General features: G+C 37.8%; 1 protein-coding gene across 7 annotated transcripts in view; it reads right to left on the bottom strand.

The window, feature by feature from the left end:
• Positions 1 to 26,751, bottom strand: part of KIAA0232 (KIAA0232 ortholog) — a 111,563-nt gene that overhangs the window by 42,887 nt on the left and 41,925 nt on the right. For all 7 annotated transcript variants that reach the window (XM_020992107.2, XM_020992104.2, XM_020992106.2 and 4 more), the window contains one exon: positions 16,506 to 16,643. In XM_020992107.2, coding sequence (XP_020847766.1) covers positions 16,506 to 16,643 — 138 coding nt within the window. The remainder of the gene's footprint in view (positions 1 to 16,505; positions 16,644 to 26,751) is intronic.

Here is a 26,751-nt window from a genome sequence, read left to right as displayed (position 1 = left end):
CAGATGATCTTTATGTTTTTGGAAAACTCAACAATGGCCACTGGATTGGAAAAAATGAGTTTACATCTCAATCCTAAAGAAGGGCAATGCCAAGAAATGTTCAAATTACTGAACAATTGTGTTCATTTCACACACCAGCAAGGTTAAGCTTAAGATTCTGTACACTAGGTTACAACCATATGTAAACCAAGAATTTCCAGAAGAGCAGGCTAGTTTTTGAAAAGGCAGAGGAACTAGAGACCAAATTGCCAATATTCACTGCATTATGGAGAAAACAAGGACATTCCAGAAAAAATATGTACTTCTATTCCACGGACTACACTAAAGCCTTTGTGTGGATCACAACAAAATGTGACAACTCCTCAAAGAGATGGGAGTACCAGATCATCTTACTTGTCTCCCGAGGAAGTTCTCTGTGTGGGCCAAGAAGCAACAATTAGAACCGAACATGGAACAGCTGATTGGCTTAAGACTGGAAAAGGTATATGGCAAAACTAAATATTGTCACCTTATTTATTTAACTTATCTGCAGAGTACAATATGCAAAATGTCAGGCTGGATGAATCAAAAAACCGGAATTACAGTTGCCAGGAGAAATATCAACAATTTCAGATTGGCAGATTATATGCCACTCTGATGGCAGAAAATGAAGAGGAATTAAGAAGCCTCTTAATGAGGGTGAAAGAGTAGAGTGTAAAAGCTGGCTTGAAGCTTAACATCAAAAAAACTAAACTCTTGGCAACTGGCTTCATCACTTCCTGGCAAACAGAGGGAGAAGAAATGGAAGCGGTGTCAGATTTTATATTCTTGTGCTCAAAGATCACTACAGATGGTGACTACAACCATGAACTCAAAAGACACTTGCTCCTTGGAAGGAAAACTATGGCAAATCTGAACAGCTTACTAAATAGCAGAAACATCACATTGCCAACAAAGGTCTGTATAGTCAAAGCTATGTTTTTTTCAGTAGCAACGTATGGCTGTAAGAGTAGGACTATAAGGAAAACTGAGTGCTGCAGAATCAATGCTTTCAAATTGTGCTGATGGAGAAGACTTTTGAGAGTCCATTGGACAGCAAGGAGATCAAATCAGCCAAGGCTTAAAGAAATTAATCCAGGCTATTCACTGGAAGGTCAAATACTAAATGCACACTTAACTACTTTGGTCACATAATGAAAAGACAGACTTACTGGAAAAGACCCTGATATTGGGAAAGACTGAAGGCAAAAGGAAAAGGGGATGATAGAGAAAGAGATGGATAGAGAGTGTCATGGGAACAATGAATATGAACCTAGACAGACTTTGAGAGATAGTAGAGGTCAGAAGAGCCTGGCATATTATGGTCCATGGGGTCACAAAGAATTAGACACAGGTGAACAACTTATGTTTCCTTTTAGTACTGAGTTTCTTTAATTTTTCATTTGGTGTCTATACACTAATATATACTTCAGTTATACCTTGTACCTATTGCCTTATAATCAATTTTTAATTTTATATGTTGTTTCCCCAACTAGACTGTAATCTTTTTGAGGTAAGGACCATACATTATACTTTTTTACTTACTCATAGTACTTTCTTTGGCCATAACCTCCATCTTACCTCCTTTGTTTCTATTCCTGAGTTGTTAAATGAAATCATAAAACCACAATGACTGAATCCACTACAAAATCATGTCATCTAACTTCACCCGGACTGTCATACCAATGCACAGCAATTCATCTCTACTGCACTTTCTCTAAAGACTATTGCAAACCCCAATTTGACCCACTTGACCTTACCACCTGCTTTTTTTTTTAGATTAAGACTATGTGCTGGGATCTCTCTCATCTCCCTTCTGTCATACTTTACAACTTCTCTATATTCTCACTCATCTATTCCTTCTTCCTTCTAGTTTCATAAAACAACGCAGGAGCTGAGTTGAATTAGGAAACTGTCAAAGTGACCTGGAGGGTTTTGAATTTAGAAAAATGGTCCAAGATTGAATTCGTGAAGGAAAAATGTGGGAGAATCTGAGAAGCTGAAGAGCAACTTGTCATAAGGTAGAAGAGCTCAATATGAAGAAGGCAAAAGATTGAATAGAAAAAACTGTAGAAGATTCCAGGAAGAGTATAAGTTGGAAAAGGTAAGGCAAGTTAAGTAAAATAAATTGATAATTAAAATGAGGTTAATTAGAGAAGGGAAAAGATTTTGGGTATAGCCACAGCTTCCCAAAGTGGGTGATACTGCCTCCTGAGGGGCTCTGGAATGATCCAGGGGGGACAGAAGTAGCCTCAAGTACAACTGGGAAGTGTTGAATAAAAACAAGTGGGCAGTAGAAACACAAATAAAGAAGAGAAGAGAAGAAAATTTTGAAAAACCATGTTTCATCTGTTGTATAACAGAGTTAAAGTTGTAATGATTACATTATTTTCCAAATAAACACACAAAATGCAAGTTATGACTGATCAGTGGCCAAGTCCACTGACAGCTCTTAATAAGTAAGTGTTGGCAGACAAGCATGTCATACATTGTCAGGAAGTCTAGCATGTTATCAGCAGGAATATGTGCATGTAATGACGTTACAATATGATACTATACGGTTATATGATGCAATATTGTGTCATCAATGGGGCAAGCTAGGTGGCACAGTACATAGAGCTCTGGCCTTGGAGTCAGGAGGAACACTTACTAGTTGTGTGACCTTGGGCAAGTCACTTAACCCTGATCGCCTCAACAGAAAAAGCAAAAAAAAAAATTGTGTCATCAAAATTTCAATGCAGGAAAAACCCACGAATTTACAATAAATTATTAAATATAAGATGAGTCATTTCTAAAAAAAATTTGATATTTTTTGAAATGATGCAAATTTCAAAAACCATTAAGGGGTTAAGGAAAGTAGATTTCCAGGGGAACACTGGGTAATTTTTTTTTAAAGGGGGTAGTAGGTCAAATAAGTTTGAGAACCTCTGAGTATAGCTGTCAAATTAAGAAATGATAAAAGTAATGAGAGGGCAAGTTTTAAACATTCACCCACAGTTTGAAAAACAAGGCTGAAGAACTCAGTCAGTATAGAGATGATGAAAATTTTGCAGTGGTTTGTACTGGGTATGCAATATTTGTATTTTTGCCATAGCCCATGAATTATCTAGGTTCAACATATTTTGTGATTGCTTTCTCCTAATTTTCTTCCTATCTGTCTGACTGCTCCTTCCTAGCCTTCTTTGCTAAAACCTTTATCCAAGTCATTTCTACTAACTGTGGATTTGTTATGGGCCTCCTTATCTTCTCTTTCTACAATCTTTCACCTGCTGACCTCATCAGATCCCATGGGTTCAGTTATCATCTCAGGCAGGTAATTCTCAGATCTATTTACCCAGCTCTAGCCTCTCTTCTGAGCCCCAGTCCTGCATCACAACTGCCTTTGGGCAGTTTGAACTTGATGTCCCATAAGTACCTCAACCTTAACATGTGTTTTTTATATTTTCCTCAAAACCTCCCCGTCTATCACTATTGAGGACATCACTACCTTTTCAGTCATCCAGGTTCCCAATCTTGGTCTCACCCTTAACTTCTCTCTCCTCTCTCTCTCATTCTGTACATATAATCAGTTGCCAAGTCTTATAATTTCATTCTCTATAGTATCTTTAGACTATGTCTTCCTTCTTTTCACTCACACAGCCACTACCCCAGTTCATTAGTACTCTAGCTTGAGCTATTATAACAGCATTCTAATTGAACTCCTTGCCTGATGTCTCTTTCCACTCCAACCCATTCACCACGCGCCTGCTAAAAGCAATTTTTCTAGGTCTGCATTGCTCTATGATACCACACCTATTCAATAAACTACAATGTCTCCCTGTTAACCTGAGGATCAAACATACTTATCTCTGTTTGATATTTAAGTAACTTCACAACTTGGCCCTTTTCTACTTTTCCAGTCTTCTTATACATGACTTCTCTTGACACACATACTCTGTGCTTGTAAAGCAGAGAGGGAAAGAATGGTGGAGCATATCTGAGCACAGCTCAATGGAGGAAGAGCTGAAACTGATTTTATTATGGGAGTGTACTATAGACTACTTGGACAGAAAGGAGAAACAAATTAGGAATGAATCACAAGCCTGGAAAAGAGATATGGCACAATAGTGATGGGAGAATTCAACCATCCAGACAAGCTGCTGGAATTATCTCTGTGTGCCAAAAACAGAGCACCTAATAACTGCTTGATTTGTCCATAAAAATTTTATCCTTCAACAGATAGAAAAATAAATTTGAGGAATTCTAATTTGTATCTGATAATCATTGGCAGGGAGGATCTGACCATTGCCTCCTAGAATTCTGATAGACAAGGAGAGGAAATCTGGGCAAATTTGACATTCACCTTATTTTTTGGGAGCACAGGTTTCAAAGCTTTCAGAGGAAGAATGCATAGAATCCCATGGACTAAATTCTACAAGGGAAGTCAGTTTAGGAGGAAAACTCTCAAGAATAAAATTCTTTAGACAAAGAGGGAAAAAATTCCAGTAAGGAAGAAAAATAGAAGAGCATGGCATGGTCTTGCAAGAATAGTGTCCAAAAAAAAAGGGCAGCTAGATGGCGCAGTGGATAGAGCTCTGGCCTTGGAGTCAGGAGAAGCTGAGTTCAAATCCAGACTCAGACACATGATACTTACTAGCTGTGTGACCCTGGGCAAGTCACTTAACCCCAATTGCCTCACCAAAAAGCAAAAAAAAAATAGTGTCAAGCTCAAAATGAACTTAAGTGGGTGAGAATAGTCAAGAACAACAAAAAGAGTGGTTTTTCAAAAACCAATATGGAGGGAAAAAAGAGGATCAAAGGGATGGGAAAGTTGCTTGGGGTGGGTAGGATAAATGACAATAAAGAAAAGGTAGAGAGGCTTAATTCTAATTTTGCTCCCCCCCACCACTCTCTCAAGAAGAAAGAACTTTATTAATTGCAAAGGGCAGGGCAAAAATGGCTAAAAAAATTAGTACACAAACACCTAGCTTGCCTTTGATAAATTCTGGTCATCTGGCCCAATGAGCTACGTTTTTGAAGCAATTTTATCATTCTATTACTGAAAGACCTAGAGAATGTAAGTGTTAAGCCACTATTAGTGACATTTGAAAAATAGCAGAGAACAGGAAAAGCACCACAGAGTTTGAGAAAGACAAACCTTATTATGATTTTTAAAAAGGGGGGGAGGGGAGGAATAGAGTCTCTCTTGCTAGTCTCTGGAACTTAAAATGTCCAAAAGTGTAATTTCTCACCCCCCCTTTTCTCCCTAAAACTTGCCCCTTCTTTCAACTTCATCCTTTTTAAAAACGATTTCAGGCTCCCAGTCACCTAAGCTTAAAACCTCAGCCCCATTTAACTCTTCTCTCATCTTCAGCCCACATATCCAATCAGAAATCAAACCCTGTTGATTCTAAATCCACAATATTATAAAATTTCACCCTTCTTTACTCACAGTGCTACCACCTTAGTTCTGACCCCATCACCTCTCTCTGAACTACATCCATTACTCTCTTACATAGTTTTCCTTCCTTTAGTCTCTTTTCTGGACAACCTGTCCTTCACGTAACTGACAAAGTCATCTTCCTAGAACACAACTATGGCCATTTCAAAAATATCTCCCCACTGCCTAGAAAATAAAGTATAAGGTTAGGGAGAAAGGAACAGGTAAAGAACTTAAGCTGAAGAAGGAAAAGGAATTGTGAAGGTGATTTTAAAGGTTTTAGAAGAGTAGAGAGGGCCAGATTGTTTTTGTCATCTGTAAAATAAAGGAGCTAGACCAGGTGACTTTTCAAGTCTCTTCTAAATTTAAGTCTATAATCCTATGAACACTTCTGGGAACAGCAGGAGAAAAATCATAAAAGTAACAAAGTGTAGGGCAAGTTGAGGATAGGAAGGCGGGGGGGGGGAGGGATGCAGAAAGGTATGTAACATGAAGTAAGGCTAGAAAAGTATGGAGGTGCGAGTTTGTAGAAGGCTTTGAACCCAAACAAAGGAACCTAAACTTTACTTGGTAAGGAGCAGATAAGTGACATGGCTTGATCTAGGTATACTTCATTACTTCAAGAATCTCTGACTTTGTGAATGTTAGCACTCTCTGAGAGACAGAGACCACAAACTTTCTATAACTGTCTTGGAGAGTTACTGTGGTTGAAGAAACTGTTATGTTGTGGCCAACCTGTAGAGAAGGCCTTCCAAACTTGTCATGAAGTCTTTCCAGGGCCCACACATAAATCCCTTCTAGTTTGAGGAAATGTAGAAGCTACCAGTTTGTAAACTATTGGCATAATCTATGGGAATCCAGGGTTCACTTCCATACTACAAAGAACTAGAGTAGGAATTTAATGGAAATAATCTATATATAACAATATGTATTGTGGCAGTAGTGTGAAGGATGTTATGGAGGATGGAGCAGAAATGAAAAGACCTGTCAAGGGTACAGATAGGTGATTCGAAAGACCTGTTTTGGAGTGATTAACAGTAGAAACAGAGAGAAGGGAATGAGTGAAAAATATTATGTAGGTGGAATAAACAGATGGTAACTAGATATGACATGAGAGTAGGAGTGAAGAGACAAAGATAGCACCAAGATTTCTAATACTGAAGACAGGGTAAATAGTGGCAGCAAACATGGTGAACTCACAAGGGGAACAGGTTTAAGAGGAAAGCTAGGTTTTAGACATGTTGATTTTTTAGATGTTGGCGGACTTTTAGGTGGAGATGTTCTAAAGACCCCTGGAGACTCCTTATCTTGTGTGTGTGTGTGTGTGTGTGTGTAGACACACATAAATATATGTATTTAAACATATACACATATGTACATATATACACACATACAAGGCACAAGTTTGATCACACCATTCACCATGCTACACAGAAACCTTTTAATGGCTCCCTACTGCACACTAAATAAAATTCAGTTATTTCTTTTTTTTTTTTTTAGACAATTGGGGTTAAGTGATTTTGCCCAGGGTCACACAGCTAGTAAGTGTTAAGTGTTTGGTCTGAGGCCATTGAACTCAGGTCCTCCTGACTTCAGGGCCGGTGCTCTATCCACTGTACCACCTAGCTGCCCCTAAAATTCAGTATTTCTTAACAAGGCATTTAAGTGCTCATCTCTCCCACCTACAATCTAACTCCAACTTACTTTTTTCAACTCTACTTAATACTAGTCCCCTTCGTATATCTGGCATCGCAGCCAAACTTGACTATCTACTGTAGTCTACACATGCATAATTACATTCTGACCTCTTATGTCTATGCATATGCCCATACCACTTCCGATGGTTGGAACGGGCTCCCCCCAAATCAACAACCAGCACTATATTCTTGTATTCACTGAGTACTCTATTCTCCTAACACCTTCCCAGCTCAAGTTCATGTCCTTCATGAAATCTTTCTTGATCTCCCTTCTTCTGTCAATTAAAAATAGTAGATGTTCACGAGCATTTCTTGTCCCACAAGCAGAGGATGTTAGATTTTTTTGTCTATGTCTAGCCCCTAACAGTTCTTGGTTTTGTTTAGGTGCTTAATAAATGATTGTTGGTGACTGATGGTAAGAGAGAAAGGTACAGAAAAGAGGAAAGGAAAAGGGTAAAGTGGGTCTTGGGAGTGAAGGAGTTAACCTAGATATGGATGAAATTATCTCAAAGGATCCATGTATTAAATGGAAATAAAACTTACTTGCCTTGCTTATCTCAAAGGGTTACTGTAAGGATCCAATGAAATGAAAAAGTATGTGAAATCACAGAACAAAGTCCTATTTCCACCACTAACTTGCCATATGATCTTGTGTAAGTTTCTAGCTTCAGCTTCCTCATCTCTGAGATGAAGGGTTTGGACTAGATTTCTAAGGTCCTTCTAGTTCTAAAATTTTCTAAGTTAAAAGTAGTATACAAATAAGGCAGTTTAATTTTCTCTGTGTAATAAAAGTTTAAAAATGTCTACTGTCAATTTATAATCTTTCACTAACATCTAATTTTATTCAAAAGAATAACACTTCATTTATCTAATATAATTTATTTGCAAATGTTTTAATTTAGTCTCTCACTAAGTAAGAGTAGCCTTATTATAATTAATCGGAATTAGTTGAGGTTTTATGTATATATAAATTTACATGTACACATATCCCTGTATTTGCATACAAGTTAAGCAGATACACATTTCTTGGGAAAGAAACTGAATTTTTAGTTATGTTGCATTCAACTATTTAATAAATACCTTCAAGGAATAAAAAGTCTGAAATTGTATTCAGGTAAAAAATATTTTAACTAATTTTGTGTTAGTGCACTGGACAATCTAGTCAAAGAAGGCATTTCAACTGCAGTGCACCAGATTGCCTTTCTTGGAATGTGGCCTGTTACTGACTGAAGGGATCAGACAGCTGCTCTTTGTGAATCAAATGCTTAGCCTTGTGAACTAATTAAACTGCAAACTGCTCTTCATTTCAAGCAGACACTTAACTCTTACGTTTAGTCACTACAAAATAAACGGGCTATCAAATTAAAGTGAAAGGAAATATTTTTCAAAAAATACAGAATAATTTCCATATATTACTGTTAATTCTCTCATCAAGAAAATGGTTTGTCATGCATAACCTGTATCGAGTTGCTTGCCTTCTCAATGAGGGTGGGTAGGGAGGGAGAAAGGGAGAAAATTTGGAACTCAAAATTTTAAAAACAAAAGTTAAAAAAAATTGTTTTTATATGCAACTGGGAAATAAGATATACAGGAAATGGGGTATAGAAATCTATCCTGCCCTACAGGAAAAGTAAAGGTGAAAGGGATAAGAGAAGCAAGGCAGAGATAGAAGGGAGGGCAGATTAGGGATATTCAGAATGCATGCCCTCTTGGGGTGGGGGGAGGGACAAGATGGGGAGAAAATCTGGAACTCAAAATCTTATGGAAGTGAATACTGAAAACTAAAAATAAATTAATTAATTTAAAAAAACTAATGGTAACTATCGGGGGGGGGGGAGAGAAGCATTAAAAAAAAAAAAGAAAAAAAAGAAAAGGGTTTGGTACCCGACCTGTGATTTCACTGGACCAGAAAATTCCTAAGTGAGGAAATTTCTTCTCCCGAGGCAATTGGTACCTTTTATATGATTTATAGTCTTAGAGAGTTTCCATAGCACTGAGAGGTTAAGGGACTTGCTGAGAGTCACACAACCAGTGTGTGCCAGGAGCAGGGCTTGCCTGGCATGAAAGCCAGGTCCCTACCCACTACTATGTGATGACTCACAACGTAGCTAGTAAATTGCAAACTATATCTGCAGTGTAAGTATTGGACAACAAGAAATTAATTTTAAGAAAAGCATACTATCCCCATTTACTGACACACATTTATATGAGTCAAAGCACACGAATAAGGCAATTTTTATGTGGATGCAATAAAGCATAATCTTTCTTTTCAACTCATGTGCCTAAATACAAGTAAACTGGTCACTGGAGTGTAAACTTTTATAAGACTGTTGTTTTCTATCCCTCTAACCTTAGCAACTACTACCTAGACCAAGTGGGAGAAAATGGGCAAGAAAAGAGAGAACTTTTGAAGTAACAGTGTAGTCCTCAACTCCAAAGAACACTCTTTCTTGCCCCCAATCTTGATCTTATTATGAACATGAATTAGAACAACTGTGCCCAACAGGTTCATGTTGCTCTGCAACTTCTATATCCTTCTTAGTCACTACTAGTGAAGTATTGGTTAAGAGAGGAGAAAGCCCCTAAAGGGTCAGACAAAAGCCACTTACCTAGAAAATATTGATGACATGCATATATAATGATATGTTTTCAAATCCTGGTTCCTTGAAACCAACAATTAGACACAAAGAGAAACTACAGCTAGTGTCTTTAGGCTGTCCAGGATTAGACAATTAGCACTGGCCCACTAAGTAACAACACCTTCTTCAAATCTCTTTAAGTGCCAATGGCTAATTAAAATCAAGCATATGTGTATGCCACGTGATTATATTACCAAATTAGACTAAAACCAACAAGGTCAAGTGTAAGTTTCTGTCTTCTGCTACACCTAGTAAGGAATGAAGGAAAAAAATCACCTACATTCATCATCAGTTATGCTCAAGGATATAATAACAGATGACCATTAACACATTTCATTGCATTTTATTTTACATTATGAAGTGGTGGCAGTCATTTAGATTGGGAGCTATAGTAATCACCAAGGTTTTTTGAAAATAAAAGCAGGTTTATGAAAGTCAAAGGGATTACTAGATTATGCTGTCTATTCATAAGCATTTTGCAAACTAAACTTGCCCATATGTTGTCAAGAATATTTTAAAAAACCTCTAGCTGAAACATCTAAATTATTACTATAATTAGCTGCTTAAAATGAAGCAATTAACCCTAGGAAACAGATAGCAAATACCCTATTCAGTTAAGTTCAACAAGCATTTAGTAAGTACCTAGTGTAAGGCAACAAGCTAGGTGCCAGGATTAGAAAGACAAAACCAAAATGGTCCTTGTACTCAAGGAACTTTTTTTTTGTGATTGTGGTGGGAAGCAGTAGAGGAATAAAAAATAGTATTTGTGCACAAATTCAATAAAATATGAAAAAGAAGACAAATAACTAGGTGAATCAGGAAAAGCTTCCAATATGAAGTGCCACTTTATTTCACCCTTGAAGGAATCAAAGGACTCCAAAGAGAAGGAGTACTGGTCAGGCATGAGACAGAATACCAGGTTCCAAGGAAAAGAGCAAATAGGTCAGTTTGGCTTTGTGTGAAGGTGAATGGTGGAAAATAAGGCTGCCAGACTATGAAGGGCTTTAAATGACAAGGTGAGGAGCATGCATTTTATGCTAGCGGCAATAAAGGGTCACTGGAGATTCTCAGGCAGGAGAGAGAAAGGTGTACAGATCAACCTGAATGCAGAAGTTGGTTTAATGCTCAACCTCATGTGACATCTATATTAACCTTGCAGGTTAAGGTTTTCAAAGCTACCATTTCAGAAACTATATCCTTCTAGACATTATATGTTGGAAATTGATGTAAACTGCCATAAGTAGTTATGGCCACATGTAGTTGGGTTTCTTACAGGCATAAATAAAAGAGTATTAATACAGCACAAAATCTCCTATAATCTACTTTGAAACATATTTACATCTCAATTGTACTCCATCGTAATTCCATAGTCTTGATTTCATCAGTGTGTTTATATAGCAAAACATCCATGCCTTCTCATTCTATTCAATAAATGAGAACTTGAATATGTCTTCTATTAAGTCCTTTATAGGGAACCTGCCCAACATGCTAGAGACCTTCCTCCAGGGCTTATAATGTTATGTGGGTACCAGTGTAGGACTCTCTACTAGAATCCATTTGATTTTCTTCTAGACCATTTTCTGACTCTGATTTCTGACTCTGACCTCCTGGAGGAGAGCTTTTATGCCCCTTCTCATTAGGAAGGCATTCTGGATAACTTTGCTACAGCCTATTTACACGCACCCAACAATGACCTAGTTTACTTTGAGTTGCCCAAAGATTGGATTCTTTGAACTTTGTGATGTTCTATGATTTGCAGCCATATACTTTAATTGGAATCTTACTGGTATTTTTTTAAAAGAGGAAGGACTGTTAAAAGTGTCACATAATTTCTTGAATGCATGCTAGTCTCTTATTCAGTTACATTCAATCATTGTTGATCCACAGTTTCCCACAGTTTCTGTCCAAGATATATACTACTGATGGATCTGCTCAATGGACTGTTAAAAACTGCAGATCATGGTCTGACAATAGACACTTCTAGTCTACTTGAATTTTCTTGTGTGGATTGTTAGGCTAAGCACTTGAGTGGTTATGTTAAATGAGAACATGCTATGTAAAGTATTTTGCAAAACCTTAAGGCACTATGTAAAAGCCAGCTGTTACAATTATAGATATTATTATTATTACTGTAGAGTTCATTTGGGAGGCTCAATAGAATTATGGGATTAGATACTATTAGCATAATACCTTATAAAAACAGGAACGGCTAGATGTACTCTCCATCTATCCCGCAGGCGATATCCTCCATGACAATAGCTAATATCTTAGGTGAGCATGTCTGTTTTATATTTTGTTTAACAGTGATAATCAAAGCATAACTGAACAAAGTTATCTCTATTGTTGTATCTAACAAGTACTCTCACATGGATCTTTACATATGCATAGGAAATATCAAATTGGAGAAAAGCCTCCAAGGCTATTACTTTGTACTATTATAGCAAAAAGCTTTTCACAGATTCATAGAATTTCCAAGTTGTAAGGGACCTCAGTGGCCATCTAGTTTAACTATCTAGCTGCAAAAAAAGATTCTCGTTACAACTGATAATTCTGCTCACCCTACATATCTAATCTATTGTCAAATCTTGCCATTTTTTTACCTTTTCAACATCTCATATATATGTCTCCTCTTGTCGTCACACACACTACCCTAATTCAAGGATGTATCCCCTCCTGCCTAGACTATACTAGCCTTCTAAATTGGTCTTCTTATCTCAAAAGTCTCTCCTCACTCTAATCCACCCTTCATTTGACTGCCAAAATGATTTTCTTAAAGCACAAGTGAAGCCATGTTACCTCCCAATAAACTCTCTATGAATAATCTCTAGAACTAAATAAATATAAAATCTTCTGCTTGGCAATCTAAGTCCTTTATAGCCAGGTCCCTCTGCACCTTTTTCCCTCCCTTAAAAACGATTTTCCACCTAAGTCTGTGATTTAACTCCATTGGCCCACTTGCTGCTCCTCATATATGACTCCCTCCTGCCTCTGCTTTGCATTGGGTGTCCACCATGCTTGGAATGCTCTCCCTAATTAGCTCTGGTTCCCACCTTACCTGGCTTCCTTCAGTCTCAGTTCAAGTTCTGCTGTCTTTAGGCCTTTCCCCTACCCTCTCCCCTAAGAGGTAGAGAACACTATTCTAGGAAATGGGGAAGACGAGTTAGATAAAACATAGCAGATCTTTGCCCTCAAGAAGCTTACACTCTAATATGGGGAAATGATGCACATAAATACATAGTACAAATAACTAAGGCTATGTATTTAAGAGAGGTAAGAGAGGTCAGACAGTAATGATTAAAATGTTAACATTTATTTCAATTTTTAAATTTTGAAAAACACTTTACTTATATTATTTTGTTTGATCATTACCAACTAAGGCTTCATGGAAAAGGTAGTAGGATTAAGAGAGACAAAGAAGGCATTCTAGGCACAGAAAACAGTGTGAGCAAGGCCTGGAACATGCTCAGGGCTTTTTCATGGAATAGTAATCAATCCATCATTATGCATTAACTAGGCACCAATGAGGTATTAAGTGCTGGGGATATAAAGGCAGTTACTTTTTATAGAGAGAGAATACATGTATACTTAAGTATATACAAAATATATGTAAAAATAGTCTTTTGGGAGCATTTGCTGCTAGGGGTTTGTGGAAAGGCTTAATATAGGAGGGGACACTTGAATTGGGTCTTGAAGGAAGCTAGGGACTTCTAAGAGTCAGAACTGACAAGGGAGTGCATTCCAGGGATGGGGGACAGATAACCTATACAAAGGCACTGAGATGGCAGATGAAATGTCACATGTGAAGAAGCAAAAAGGCCAGTTGGGCTGAACCATATAGAGTATATGAAGGGGAGTTATGGAAAATAAGTTGAGCTGGAACTAGGTTTTTTAATATGAAATGGAATTTATGTGGAATCTGAGAGGTAAATTGGAGTCATTGGAATTTACTGAGCAGGGGAAGTAATATGGTCAGCTTTTATTTCAGAAATACCATCTTAGCATTTCGTGTGGAAAATGGACTAGAGAAAGAAGAGGCCTGAGGCAGTGGACTAATTAGGAGGCTAATGCAACAGTATAGGCATGAGTTGATGAGTGAACATGGTGGTGGTCAGGTGAACAGAGAGAAATGATAAAAACGTGTCAGTAGAAACTTAAAAGACTTGGTAACTGATTGGCTATGTAGAGGAGAGTGAGAAGTCGAAGAGGAATCCAAGGGGCCAAGCAGGTTGGTGGTATGTTCACAAAAACAGAGACAATCAGAAGACAGATGGGTATGGTGAGAAAGTAATCTAGTTTGGTCAAGTATATTTAGTTGGGGGGAGCATTATGGATAATGCCGAAAAAGTAGGGTGGAGGACCCACAATGCCAGGCTAAGTAATCTGGTCTTCATTTGGTAGACAAAAGTAAATCCTGAAGGTTTTCTGATCCAGGAATGACAAGACCACATCTGCACAAATAAAAGAATAATCTGGAAATGGTGTGAAAGAAGGGTCACTGGGGTGGGGAACCTGCAGCCTTAAGGCCCCTGGGTTAGGAAGACTAGTGGTAATAAGGTCTATACTATGGTGGAAATAGTGAGTCTAGAGATGAGGAAACTGAGATGAGAAAATGTATAGGAAAATTTGAAAGGACTTAGTAACTAAATGTATACAAATAAGTATGAACAGCAATATACTAACACCAAAGTTTCAAACGTGGGAAACAAGGTCATTGGTAATGTCGTGGAGAGAAATGGCAAGATAGGAGTATCATAGTTTTAGCACTGTCAGGATCTTCATGCCAAGACCCCCTCCCTTTTTAAAAACTTTTTTTTACTCCTCTCTTTTTACTATTAGGAGACTCCCTGTTTTCCAGAGCTAAGGCCCAGCAAGCAAGCTGTGCCCTGAGCTTGGCATAACAACAATCCTTTGCACTCTCTCTGGATGAACTCTGCTGTAGCAAAATACCAGAACTGCTTCTTCACCAGCCCCAGGTGGTCCCTGAGCTTGGATAAATAATTGCAGGAACCATGTTCCAGTCATGAAGCCCTGCTAGGAATCAAAGCTGCCTCATTGTTGCTGTTACTCCCTCACTGGCATGGCTACAGCTCACTGTGTAGCCACAACTAATTATCTATCTATCTATCTATCCATCCATCCATCCATCTATCTGGCAAAGTTTAGCCTCATTGTCTTGGGTTTCCTCTAGAGGAGTGTGTCTGGTTTCCCTCCTCCAACGGAATAAAGAATGCTTCTTGCTTATAACCACTGTAAGCTCTTTGGTTTTATTTTGTTTTATTTTTCAGAGTTACCAGTTGGGGTATCACGAGCCCTTTGGTATTTTTTTCAGAGTTAACAGTGATTGCATAACCTCTGTGACTGTTTGGTCATTTATTTTCAGGGTTTGACAGCATATTACTTCAGTAATCCAATACTCCAAAGGATGTGTGATCCTAACCATTCATACCTTCTTATCCTATGTAATTTTTCTAACCTGAACATTGGCATTCCAATCACACACACACTAATTCAATTACCCTGGTTTAGGTCAGAATGGAATTAAATAATAAACTCAGAAATGATCTTTGACACAGATGTTATCCCAAGTGCCCTTGAAACAATCCTCTGCAGTTCACTTCTCATTTTTGTAAGAAGCTGGGTAACAGGATAAAAAGGAGATAAGGCATTTGCAATATTCACAAGGCCTTAATCTTGGGAAACCTTTCTACAGGTCTCACTTATGTTCCAATTCAAGATTCTGTGTAAATAGCTTTGGGACTTGCTAGGTAGGTACTATATTCAGGACTCCTGGGAAAGTAATAACTGAAGGGTAAGCACCAATTATTGGAAGTTCTTCCTTTTGTCTAAGGAAATTTGCCTTCCTATAATTTCCATTCACTGCTTATAATTTTGCCCTTTTGGAGCCCAGCAGAAAAAACTGAATTGCTCTTCCACTTAATAGGTCTTTAAGTATTTGGATCATGTCCCCAAGTCTCTTATCCAAGCTAAGCATATATAATTCTTTCAACAGATATAGGCAGCTAGGTGGTGCAGAAGATAAGAGTGCTGGACCTGGAGTGAAGAAGACCTGAATTCAAAACCAGTCTCTTACTAGTTGTGTGACCCTGGGCAAGTCATTTGCTCAGTTTTCCCAAAGGCAAAACAGGGATAATAATAGCACCTATGTCTCAGGTTATTGTGAAAACCAAATAATATTACTGATGATGATGATGATGATGATATTCATATGACATGACCTTCTGCTTACCACCTTGGTTACCTTCTTTGGAAAGGCTCTAGCTCCAAATGTTCCAGATGTGAGCTGATCAGCTCAGTGTAGATTAGAACTATCACCTCCATAATTCTACCTGCTCTACAGATATTAAGGCAACTTAAAATAGAATAAGATTTTGTAGTTACATTTTGTTGATTTATGCTGAACTTACAATTAACAAACCTCAGTTAACATGAACTATCATGTCATATGCTTTTTTAAAAAAAATAGATATAAACTCATCTAACTTCCTATCTTACACAAATGTGTATTTAACCAAATAGGCAACTGGTTTCCAAAAATCCATTCATTGTTTTGTGAGGCTGAAGGGCTGTAGAAATTCCTTTTGAAATAAAGCATAAGAAGTCTTGATTACTTACTAATATAATAATCTTATAATATTTCTCAAATTCAAATGTGTTCAGGAAACATGAGTAAACATGATGTTCTTAAAAAGGACCCTAAAATCCTACACTCACTTCATCTGAAGCAGAGCGAAGACACTGGACAGCAGCCTGTTTTTTCATTTCTTCTAGAGTTAGATCTGAGCACTTCTTCTTACTCTTTCCCCATTTCTTGTAAGCTCCTTTTTCCCAGCCCAGGAAGATGTCATTCTCCTAAAATAAAATGCAGTAAGGTTAAATGATCAAGGTTAAACAGGATATTGCATTACCTTTTCTCATATTTAAATATCACATTCACATGTCAAAAACATTTATACTATTAACCATAATTAAACCAAAAGCCACCCCCCCACCCAGGAAATGGCAATCACAACACTTCAGAAGAATTTACTAATATTTGTTCCTACTTTTAAAATAAAACAAATGCTTGAAAAAACCTCAGACATTTGACAGATGCCAAAAATCTGCTTCATGTTTAACCTGAGAACTTGCAGTATTTTTACCCATATAATAAATCTGCTTCTACCTATATTCTCTTCCATGATCTAACAACCTATTCACAGGCATTCACATTTGCAAAAATTTTATTATATTAATACATAGTGCTTTATGCATTACAAAGAACATTATCTTACCTGAATCATCACAACTTTATGCAGTGGAAAATGAAAGCATTATTAATTCCATTTTAGAGATGACAACACTGGGGCTCAGAGGAGGTAAGGGCCTGGCGCAGGCCACACAGCTAATGAAGGCAGGGAGTCAAACCTACATCTGTTTACTCCAAACTGGGGGCTTCTTCTACTACACCATAGGGGTGAGGAAATTTTAACAGATATTATCTAATTTATACCTTAAAAATCACTAATTTTCTGGGTGGATGTTATTTCTATTTTCTAATTAGAGGTTAAGTGACTATATATATCAATGGTACACTTTTGCTTCCCTTGAGGGTCATTTAAAACAATCTTGAGGGGGCAGCTAGGTGGCACAGTAGATAGAGCTCCAGCCCTGGAGTCAGGAAGACGAGTTCAAATCTGACCTCAGACACTTGACACTAGCTGTGTGAAACTGGGCAAGTCACTTAACCCTGATTGCCTCACCAAAACAACAACAACAACAAAAAATGTCAAACAATCTTGAAGCTTGTTATTTGTTATTTACAATTGTGGGAGAAACAGAGGTGATCCCTTAACGAGAAACTAATATGAGAAAAGGTAAATCATACAGAAAGTTAATGTTCTATCTGAAGGTAATGGGACTAGCATCTGACAGTTTCAAGCTTCTCTTCTGCAATCTCTTGGAAGTTCACTTATTTATTTCTATATGCTCTAATAAATTCATGTTCTACATACTATAATTGAGATTTGAATTACAGGCATGTAAAATGTAGAGAAATTCTGTAAATGTAAGTCAATGAAGTTTTCTCAGGACTCTAATATACTATAATTTTAGGCATATGTGTCCTATAATCCACTCTATCACAAGGCTAAGAGAAATTCTCTACCAAAACAAGTTTTTCCCTACAAGTCCAAATTCTCATGAAACCTAAAATGTAGTAGAAAGTAAAAGGTTAAGTTTTCATTTTGTCTCATTTAGGTCTACCTGTCTGCCAAGTTTCCTTTAACTCTGGCATTTAGATGCATTTTACTTTGCTGGAATGTCTCCGATTATATTTATTAAAATTTATTCACTGATTTTGAAAGCAATTAAAATTTGCTATTCAATTTTCTTCCACAAAGAATATTTGAATTTTTGTTTCAGAAATTTTGCAACTTTGATGACTTTGTGATTTACAGGGATATTCTTAAAAGAGAAAAAAGCATAAGAAAGAGACAATATGCTTTTACAATATTTCTTTCCTACTTATACCCTTCTTTAGTTTTCAGCCTAGATCTTCCTGGGTGCCATGTAAAGTTCTCAGAACTAGACATAGTCAAGGTGACTCTAGTAAAATAAGTGTTTCCAAAGTCAGATGCCTAAAGGTAGAATATAAGTATGAATGAAGTACCAAGGTGGAGCTATGACCAAAAGTTTCACACTGTTAATTCCTTTTCAATGTTCAAATGAATTATTGGATCTATTGGTAAGTACTTTTCCTGTGCCTATTTGTTGAGGCTGCAAGTTCAAATGAATTGTTCTTATAATCTTAGTGAGGATCTTGGAACTCGAAGGATCTGTGCAGTTTATCTACTCTCACCTACAGATGAGGAAACTGAGACCCAGTGAAGGAAAGTGACTCAACAGATAGGAAAATGGGAGCTGGAGTGAGAAGGAAAAAAAAGTTAACTTTTTGCAGGCACAGTTAACATTTGAAGGAAAATCTTTTTAAAAGTATCTCTCAAATAATCCCCACCCAAAAATAAAATAAAATATTATCTCCAAAAATTTACATCCTCACTCACACTAGTTTAGCTGCAGACTAAATCAAGTCAATATTTTTCATATTTCAAGCAAGTAACCTCCATTGAAAGAGCTCTCCTTAATGTAACTGGGGAAAAAATAAAATACCAAATAAAAAAATATTTTTACAAAGAGCTCTACTTAAGGAGAATTCCTTATTTTTTCTCTCTCCACCGGGAAGAGCTTCAAATGCCAAACAAAAGAGTTTATATATGATTCTAAAGGTAAATGAGAGCCACAGGATTTTACTGAGTAGTAGTAGGACATGGTCACACCCATCACTTGTGCAAACTACCTGAAAGATGGACTGGAATGGGGAAAAATTTGGGGTATAGAGACTAAATAGGAAGCTATTTCAATAGTACAGATAAACAGTGATGAGGAAGAGAAGTACAGTAGTGGTTGTGTTGAGAAAGACAAAGGGAGACAGAAATGACAAAATCTGGCAACTAATTGAATGTGGAGTGAGAATGAGGCATCGAAAGATGACAGTAAGATGGTGAACCTGGGTGCCCTTCTTGCTCTGGGGATATAAAACTTTTAAAGCTAAAGGACCCTGAAATTGGACAGTGGAAAAATGCAAGGGTGAGAAATAACAAAGGATGAGTTCAGGCAAAGTTCTATGAAAAATCTTGGGTGGGCTAGAGATGATTTTCATCTGGAGGGTAGGAACTGTCAGGGAGGAAGTGGCACCTAAGTTGGAACTTGAGGAAATCATTTAAGAGAAAGTGTGGAGAAGGGATATAGGAGAAGATTAGGAAGTGAGGAGAAAAATAGGCTATTCCAGGTAAAGGGGCTAGTGTTATCAAAGATACAGGCACAGGAGAAGATAAGACAAGAAAGGGGAATAGACATTAGCTTAGTATGGCTAGTGTACCAGAAAAGGCTAGAGAGGTAGGCTGGAGCAAATCTGTGATAGATTTTGAATGCTGTGACCAGGATTTAATCTTAATTCACTAGGCAATAACAGAAACCTTCAGTTGTTGCTAGACATATATCCAAAAAAGGTCAATGACAAAAAAAAAAGGCCCCATACACACCAAAATATATTGAGTAGCACATTTTGGAGTAGCAAAAAGAACTGGCAACAAAGCAGAGGGCCACTGACTGGTCAATGGTTAAACAAGGTATGGTAGTGAATGAATGTAGAATATTGTTGTGCTGTAAGAAATGATAAAATATGGGCAAAGCCAAGATAAGATGGCAGAGTAAAAGTAGTGATTTGCTTGAGCTCTCCCTGAAACTCCTCCAAATACCTGTAAAAAATGGCTCTAAACAAATTCTAGAGCCGTAGAACCAACATAAAGACAGAGTGAAACAAATTTCCAGGCCAAGAAAACCTGGATGGTTGATTAGAAAGGTCTATTGAGCTGGGGTGGGAGAGGAGCACAGTTCCAGGTAGGAGCACAGTTCCGCGTGGGCATGCAGGCAAAGACCAGGCCTCAGAGTACTGAATCATGGGCAGCTGTGGTGGTTTCCAGACTTCTCAACCCACAAATGCCAAAGACAATTTAGAAGGTCAGTAGGAAAAGTCTGTGACTGAGGTGAGAGAGAAGCTGGGTTCCAGCCTCAGTCTGGGCACAGCCCTGGGGAGACAGCTGTTTCTGAAGCTTAGCCCATAGACAGAGGGGGATTGCAGGGATCTCTTTGCTGGTGCTGAGGGAGGATTCTCTTGCTTTGCCCGTGTTTGGATCTGGGTTGCAGTTCTGGGTGGCAGTCCTGGGGTAAGGAGGAGCACTGGAGTGGTGGAGCTTGTAGTAGTACAGAGACAATCCTGCTCACAGTTCCAAGGTAGAAAAGAGTGCTCATGGTCACTCAAAGACCAGAGCACAGGCCAGGAAAGGAGTAAACACCTCGCCCTTGATCATACCACCTTGGAAGAACTGAAAATTTACAGGTCCCTAGAAGTATCTCTGAAAATAGCTGCACAAAACCCCTGAAGCTTGAGACAGTACATTCTCCACACAGGAAGCAGATCCCTACTTTAACAAAGGATTTATAACTCAAGTAATTTGCTGGCATCACGAGCAAACTTAACCAAAAAAAAAAGTCAGACCATAGAATTTTACATTGGTGACAATGCTCAAAACATACAAGCAGAAGAATACAACAAAATCAAAACTCCTACACCCAAAGCCTCCAAGAAAAATATGAATCAATCCCAGGCCATGGAAGAACTCAAAAAGAATTTTGAGAAGAGAAGTAGAGGAAAAACTGGGAAGAGAAATGAGAGTGATGCAAGAAAATTATGAAAAGCAAGTTATCAGCTTGCTAAAGGAGACCCAAAAAAATACTGAAGAAAATAACACCCCTAAAAAATAGCCTAACCCAAATAGCAAAAGAGGCCCAAAAAGCCAATGAGGAGAAGAATGCCTTCCAAAGCAGAACTGGCCAAATGGAAAAGGAAGTCCAAAACCTCACTGAAGAAAATACTTCCTTAAAAATTAGAATGGAGGAAATGGAAACTAGTGACTTTATGAGAAATCAAGACATTGTAAAACAAAACCTAAAAAATAGAAAACAATGTGAACTATCTCACTGGAAAAACAACTGACCTGGAAATTAGATCCAGGAGAGATAATTTAAAAATTGCTGGACTATCTGAAAGCCACAATCAAAAAAAGAGCCTAGACATCATCTTTCAAGAAATTATCAAGGAAAACTTCCCTGATATTCTAAAACCAGAGGGCAAAATAGAAATTGAAAGACAATCCAACTATTGCCTCCTGAAAGAGATCCCCAAAGAAAAACTCCTAGGAATATTATAACCAAATTTCAGAGTTCCCAGGTCAAGGAGAAAATACTGCAAGCAACCAGAAAGAAACAATTGAAGTATTGTGGAAACACAATCAGGATAACACAAGATTTAGCAACTTCTACATTAAGGAACTGGAGGGCTTGGAATATATTATTCCAGAGGTCAAAGGAGATAGGATTACAACCAAGAATCACCTACCCAGCAAAACTGAGTATAATCCTTCAGGGGAAAAAAATGGACATCCAGTGAAACAGAGGACTTTCAAGCATTCTTGATGAAAAGCCCAGAGCTGAATAGAAAATTCTGACTTTCAAATACAAGACTCAAGAGAAACATGAAGAGGTAAACAAGAAAGAAATTATAAGGGACTTATTAAGGTTAAACTGTTTATATTCCTGCATGGAAAGATAATATCTGTAACTCATGAGACCTTTGTCAGTATTAGGGTAGTTGGAGGGAAAAAATTATAGTATGTATGTATGTATAGATAGATAGACAGACAGGGGACAGGGTGAGTTGAAAATGACAGACAGACAGACAGGGACAGGGTGAGTTGAAAATGAAAGGGTGATATCTGGAGAATAAAATTAAGGGGTGAGAGAGGATTATAGTGGGAGGAGAAAGGGAGAGGTAGAATGGGGTAATTATCTCACATAAAATAGACAAGAAAAAACTTGTACAGTGGAGGGGAAGTGGGGGAAGCTGAGAGGGAATGAGTGAATCTTATTCTCATTGGAATTGGCTTAAGGAGGGAATAACATACACACTCAATTGGGTATAGAAATCTATCTTACCCTACAGGAAAAAAGGGGAGAAGGGGATAAGAGAGCAGGAAGATGACAGAGGGGAGGGCAGATTGGGGAAGGGGGTAATCAGAAGTGAACATTTCTAAGGAGGGACAGGGTCAAAAGACAGAATAGAATAAATGGGAGGCAGAATAGGATGAAGGGAAATATAGCTAGTTTTTCACAACATGACTACTATGGAAGTGTTTTGCATGACTACACATGTATAACCTGTATCGAGTTGCTTGCCTTCTCAATGGGGGTGGGTGGGGAGGGAGGAAGGGAGAAAATTTGGAACCCCAAGTTTTAAAAACAAATGTTAAAAACTGTTTTTACATGCAACTGGGAAATAAGATACAGGCAATGGGGTATAGAAATCTATCTTGCCCTACAGGAAAATAGAAGGGGAAAGGGATAAGAGAAGGGGGGGGCGGATAGAAGGGAAGGCAGATTAAAGGAAGGGGTATTCAGAATGCAGGCCATCTTGGGGTGGGGGGAGAGACAAGATGGGGAGAAAATCTGGAACTCAAAATCCTGTGGAAGTGAATGTTGAAAACTAAAAATAGATAAGACTAAAAAATAAAAAGAAATGATGAATATGATAAAAACAGAAAAGTGTGAGAAAACTTATATGAACTGATGCAAAGTGAAGTATAATGACCACAATGATGATGTAAATGGAAAGAACAACAACAAAACAATCAAAATGGAATGCTGCAAAACATAATACGAAGCTTGGTTCTGAAGAAATATGAAGAAGCACCAACCTACAGTGATGAAGGACTGTGGATGGAACAGTGAACATGATGTCAGACTCTTTTGACTTACAAAGATTTGCTTTGGTAAAGATTTATCCAAATGTCTACAAAAGAACACACATGTACATGAAATATCCATGAAGTCTGACTTAAGTGGGCACACATATTTCTGTCATTAAATTCTAATTTAGAAAGTTCTTCATATGTGCCTTTAAAGGACAAGCACCTTGGTTTTTTTGGAATAATCTAAATCAAGTGTTGCTACAAATCGCAAAATTCAGGACTACAGTTTACCAGAGGAATTTAGAAAAAATTGCCAACATTTTGTATGTACTCAGAAACATTCTAAGGCAAATGGATAAATTTAAATGCTATCAGTGAGGATATTTCCAAAGGAGCAAATCCAAGACTCTCATGTACTCAAGATTATCACTAAGAACTTGAGGGAAAGTCCTTGCTGGGTTTGCTTCAAGAATTCTAACTGAAATGATTTGAACATGTTTTAGGTTGAGGAAACTTTAACAAAAAGTTTTTGAAAGGGAGTAAAGGACACATTCCAACCTCTTGGCTCCCTTAAATTGTCTTAAATTAAACACACACAAAAATAGTACTGTGGCTATTTATACATGACTTTTTTTCAAGAGTTCCAGGCAATTTCATAAGTATTGTCACATCTGTCCTTAAAAACTACCCTTGTACAAATTAGAGGTAGGTGCTACTGCTGGGAAAACTGGGTGGTAAGTTTCTTTCTTGTCACACAGCAAGACTGACAGGACCAAGTCTCCTGACTTGGCACTCGTGACAGTCAATGAGAGGTTGTTTCACTGAACAAATCACTTGGTGTTCAAAACGAGTTACCTGACACTAAGTTTTAAGTCAAAGAGTCATGACCCCTCTGCCTAGATGAGAATAAAACACTAATTACAAGCACATACTACCGATAAATTTTGCATCCTAATCCAAACTTCAAATTTGCTTATGCCAGCTCTTGAAATCTCTGAATCAAAGATGCAGAAGTTGGGCTTTCTTATGAATATTTCCCAAAAACTCCCTTGAGGAAACTGGGTAAGGTGATTGCTAAGAAACTTGGATTTTATAACCTAGTGCAGTTCCAAACAATGTTCACCACTAGATTCCTATGCAACAGGACCAACACAAGGTCCATTGTGTACATCACTACTGGATGGGCTGTTCTTCCTTAGGCACAGATCTCTTCATGCCATTCTACTTCAGGAGCCTACCCAATCAATCTCAAACGCCTTTGCCTAGCTTTCAAGGCCTCCACAACTTTCTAAATAATCCTGTGCTTTCCTCAAGTCTTTCCTCACTCCAATCCATCCTTCACTCAGCTGTCAAAATGATCTTCCTAAGGCACAGGTTTGACCATGTCACCCTTCCCCCCAACTCAATAAGCTCCACTGCTCCCTCTCACCCTCTGTTGTTGTCGTTCGATTGTTTCAGTCATGTCCAACTCTTCATGACCCCATTTGGGGTTTTCTTGACAAAGATACTGGATATTTTCTTCTCCAGCTCATTTTACAGATGAGGAAATCAAGGCAAATAGGGTTAAGTGACTTGTCCAGGGTCATACAGCTAGTAAGTATCGGAGCCAGTTTTGAACTCAGGTCTTTCTGATTCCAGTCCCTGCACTCCATCCACTGTGCCACTTAGCCACCTTCTAGGGCCAAATACAGAATCTTCTGTTTGTCATTCAAAGCCCATCATAACCTACTCCTCTCCCCCAACACTCTTCAATCAGTGACATTGGTCTCCTTGCTGTTCTTTCCATAAGACACTCCAATATCCCGACTCTGGGCATTTTCACAGGTTGGCACTTGTCCTTCCTCATCTCTGCCTCCTGGCTTCTCTGGCTTCCTTCAAGTCCCAGCTAAAATCCCACCTTTTCCCGACACATCCTCCCCCCCCAATTCTAGTGCCTTCCCTTTAAGATTATCTTTAATTTTTCTGTACTGATCTTGTTTGTACAAAGTTGTTTTCATGTTGTCTCCATTAGACTGTGGTGGGTTTTTTTTTCCTTTCTTTGTAACCCTAAGTGCTTAGCTCAGGGTGTGGCACACAGTAGGGCTTGTTTATTGAGTGACTTGGCAGAATGAATTTCTAGAATTTTTTTCTAAAATTTTCTCAATGAATTCAAACTTTTCTCTGAAACAAAACCATATTTTCATACCAATATTTTTCTAGTGATGCTTTATGACTGCTAATGATAGTACACCACAATTTCCAAAGACCCAAATCACATGTAACCCAAAAGGCAACAGAGAGATATATGGTAGGTAAAAATAAGCTGTAACACTATCAAGCAACAAACTATGTGCAAGAAACAAAAAAGAAATTAAAAAAGAAGAAAAAAGACAAGATTTATGAGAGGTAGAACGGGAAAAGGAGGTGGACCGATTATATGAGTAAAGAATATGAGATAGACAACCCTCACTATAATGCTAGTTGGATAACTTTAAGCAACATTAAGGTACAAAACATGTTACAGATTTACTGGAGGACATAGATAACAAGTAGGATGGAAAGATGTGGGTAAATTATGATACTCATTGTTTAAGAATAGAACTCCATCAGTGATATCACTGATCCACTAAGGAAATGAAATCTAATACTTCTCAGGATAACAAACTCTATTTACTATTGACTACACAAAGTATTCCATTTATTTGTTCTAGATTTAGTTCTTTCAAACTTTAAGGCATCTTTATTCATGTTCATCCTATACATACTCTCAATAATTTTATAAACTTCAAAAATAGTTTCTCTTTTTTTTTTTTCCTATTCTGTGTTCATCTCTGCGGAGTAATATTTTAGCCTGCTCTCATAAGGGAGGGGATAACAGTCACCAGAAATCATCATTCATTCACAATTTAGAGAGCTGTATTTTAGGAGAACTAACTGTATTTTTTAAAAACCATGTATAGTCAATTAGCAGCCTTTCTCCATCTTTGTTGGATGGTGCTTGTGCTAAAATGGGACAGAATTGGGGAACATGGCTTTTTTGGTGACAGAGAGAGACATACTAATCTGGAAAGAAGCAATAAATACATATTGAGACTGGCTGAAGGGAAAGAATATTAAGAGGCTGGGATCAGACACAGATGCTGGGAAAAGGCCAATTTCTTCAAGAAGGGAAACTTTAGTCTGATTAGTGGTTCTCAAATTTTGTTCCTCTATTTCATAATCCATTCCCCCTACCTACTAAGAATTCTACCATTGCCTTTAACATCACCAGGTCATGTTCACTCCTCATAAAAAGGCTATAATTCTTTTTTCACTTGGCTTCTCAACACCAAATGTTCACAAGTTAGCATTCCAAATCTCAATCTTCCTTTTAGCAGCAGGGAAAATTCATTTATTCCTGAAGTTTTATTCATTCCTCTACACACACACCACACACACACACACACACACACACACACACACACACACACACACATACACACAGCCATTCATATACCTGACCCTTTCCTGACCTTTCTCTCCACACTCCAACCTGAGAAAAGGGAGACATGTTTCAGTACGTCCTCTGGAATCAATTTTAGTTATTGCATTTAATCATGAGTTCAAATGCTTTTCACTGTTGTTGTTTTTTAAAA

Source organism: Phascolarctos cinereus, unplaced genomic scaffold (genome assembly GCF_003287225.1).
Source record: "Phascolarctos cinereus isolate Bilbo 61053 unplaced genomic scaffold, phaCin_HiC Scaffold_9;HRSCAF=440, whole genome shotgun sequence".
Lineage (NCBI taxonomy): Eukaryota > Metazoa > Chordata > Mammalia > Diprotodontia > Phascolarctidae > Phascolarctos > Phascolarctos cinereus.
Note: the sequence above shows the minus strand (reverse complement) of the source record. Positions and strands in the feature narration are given on the sequence as shown.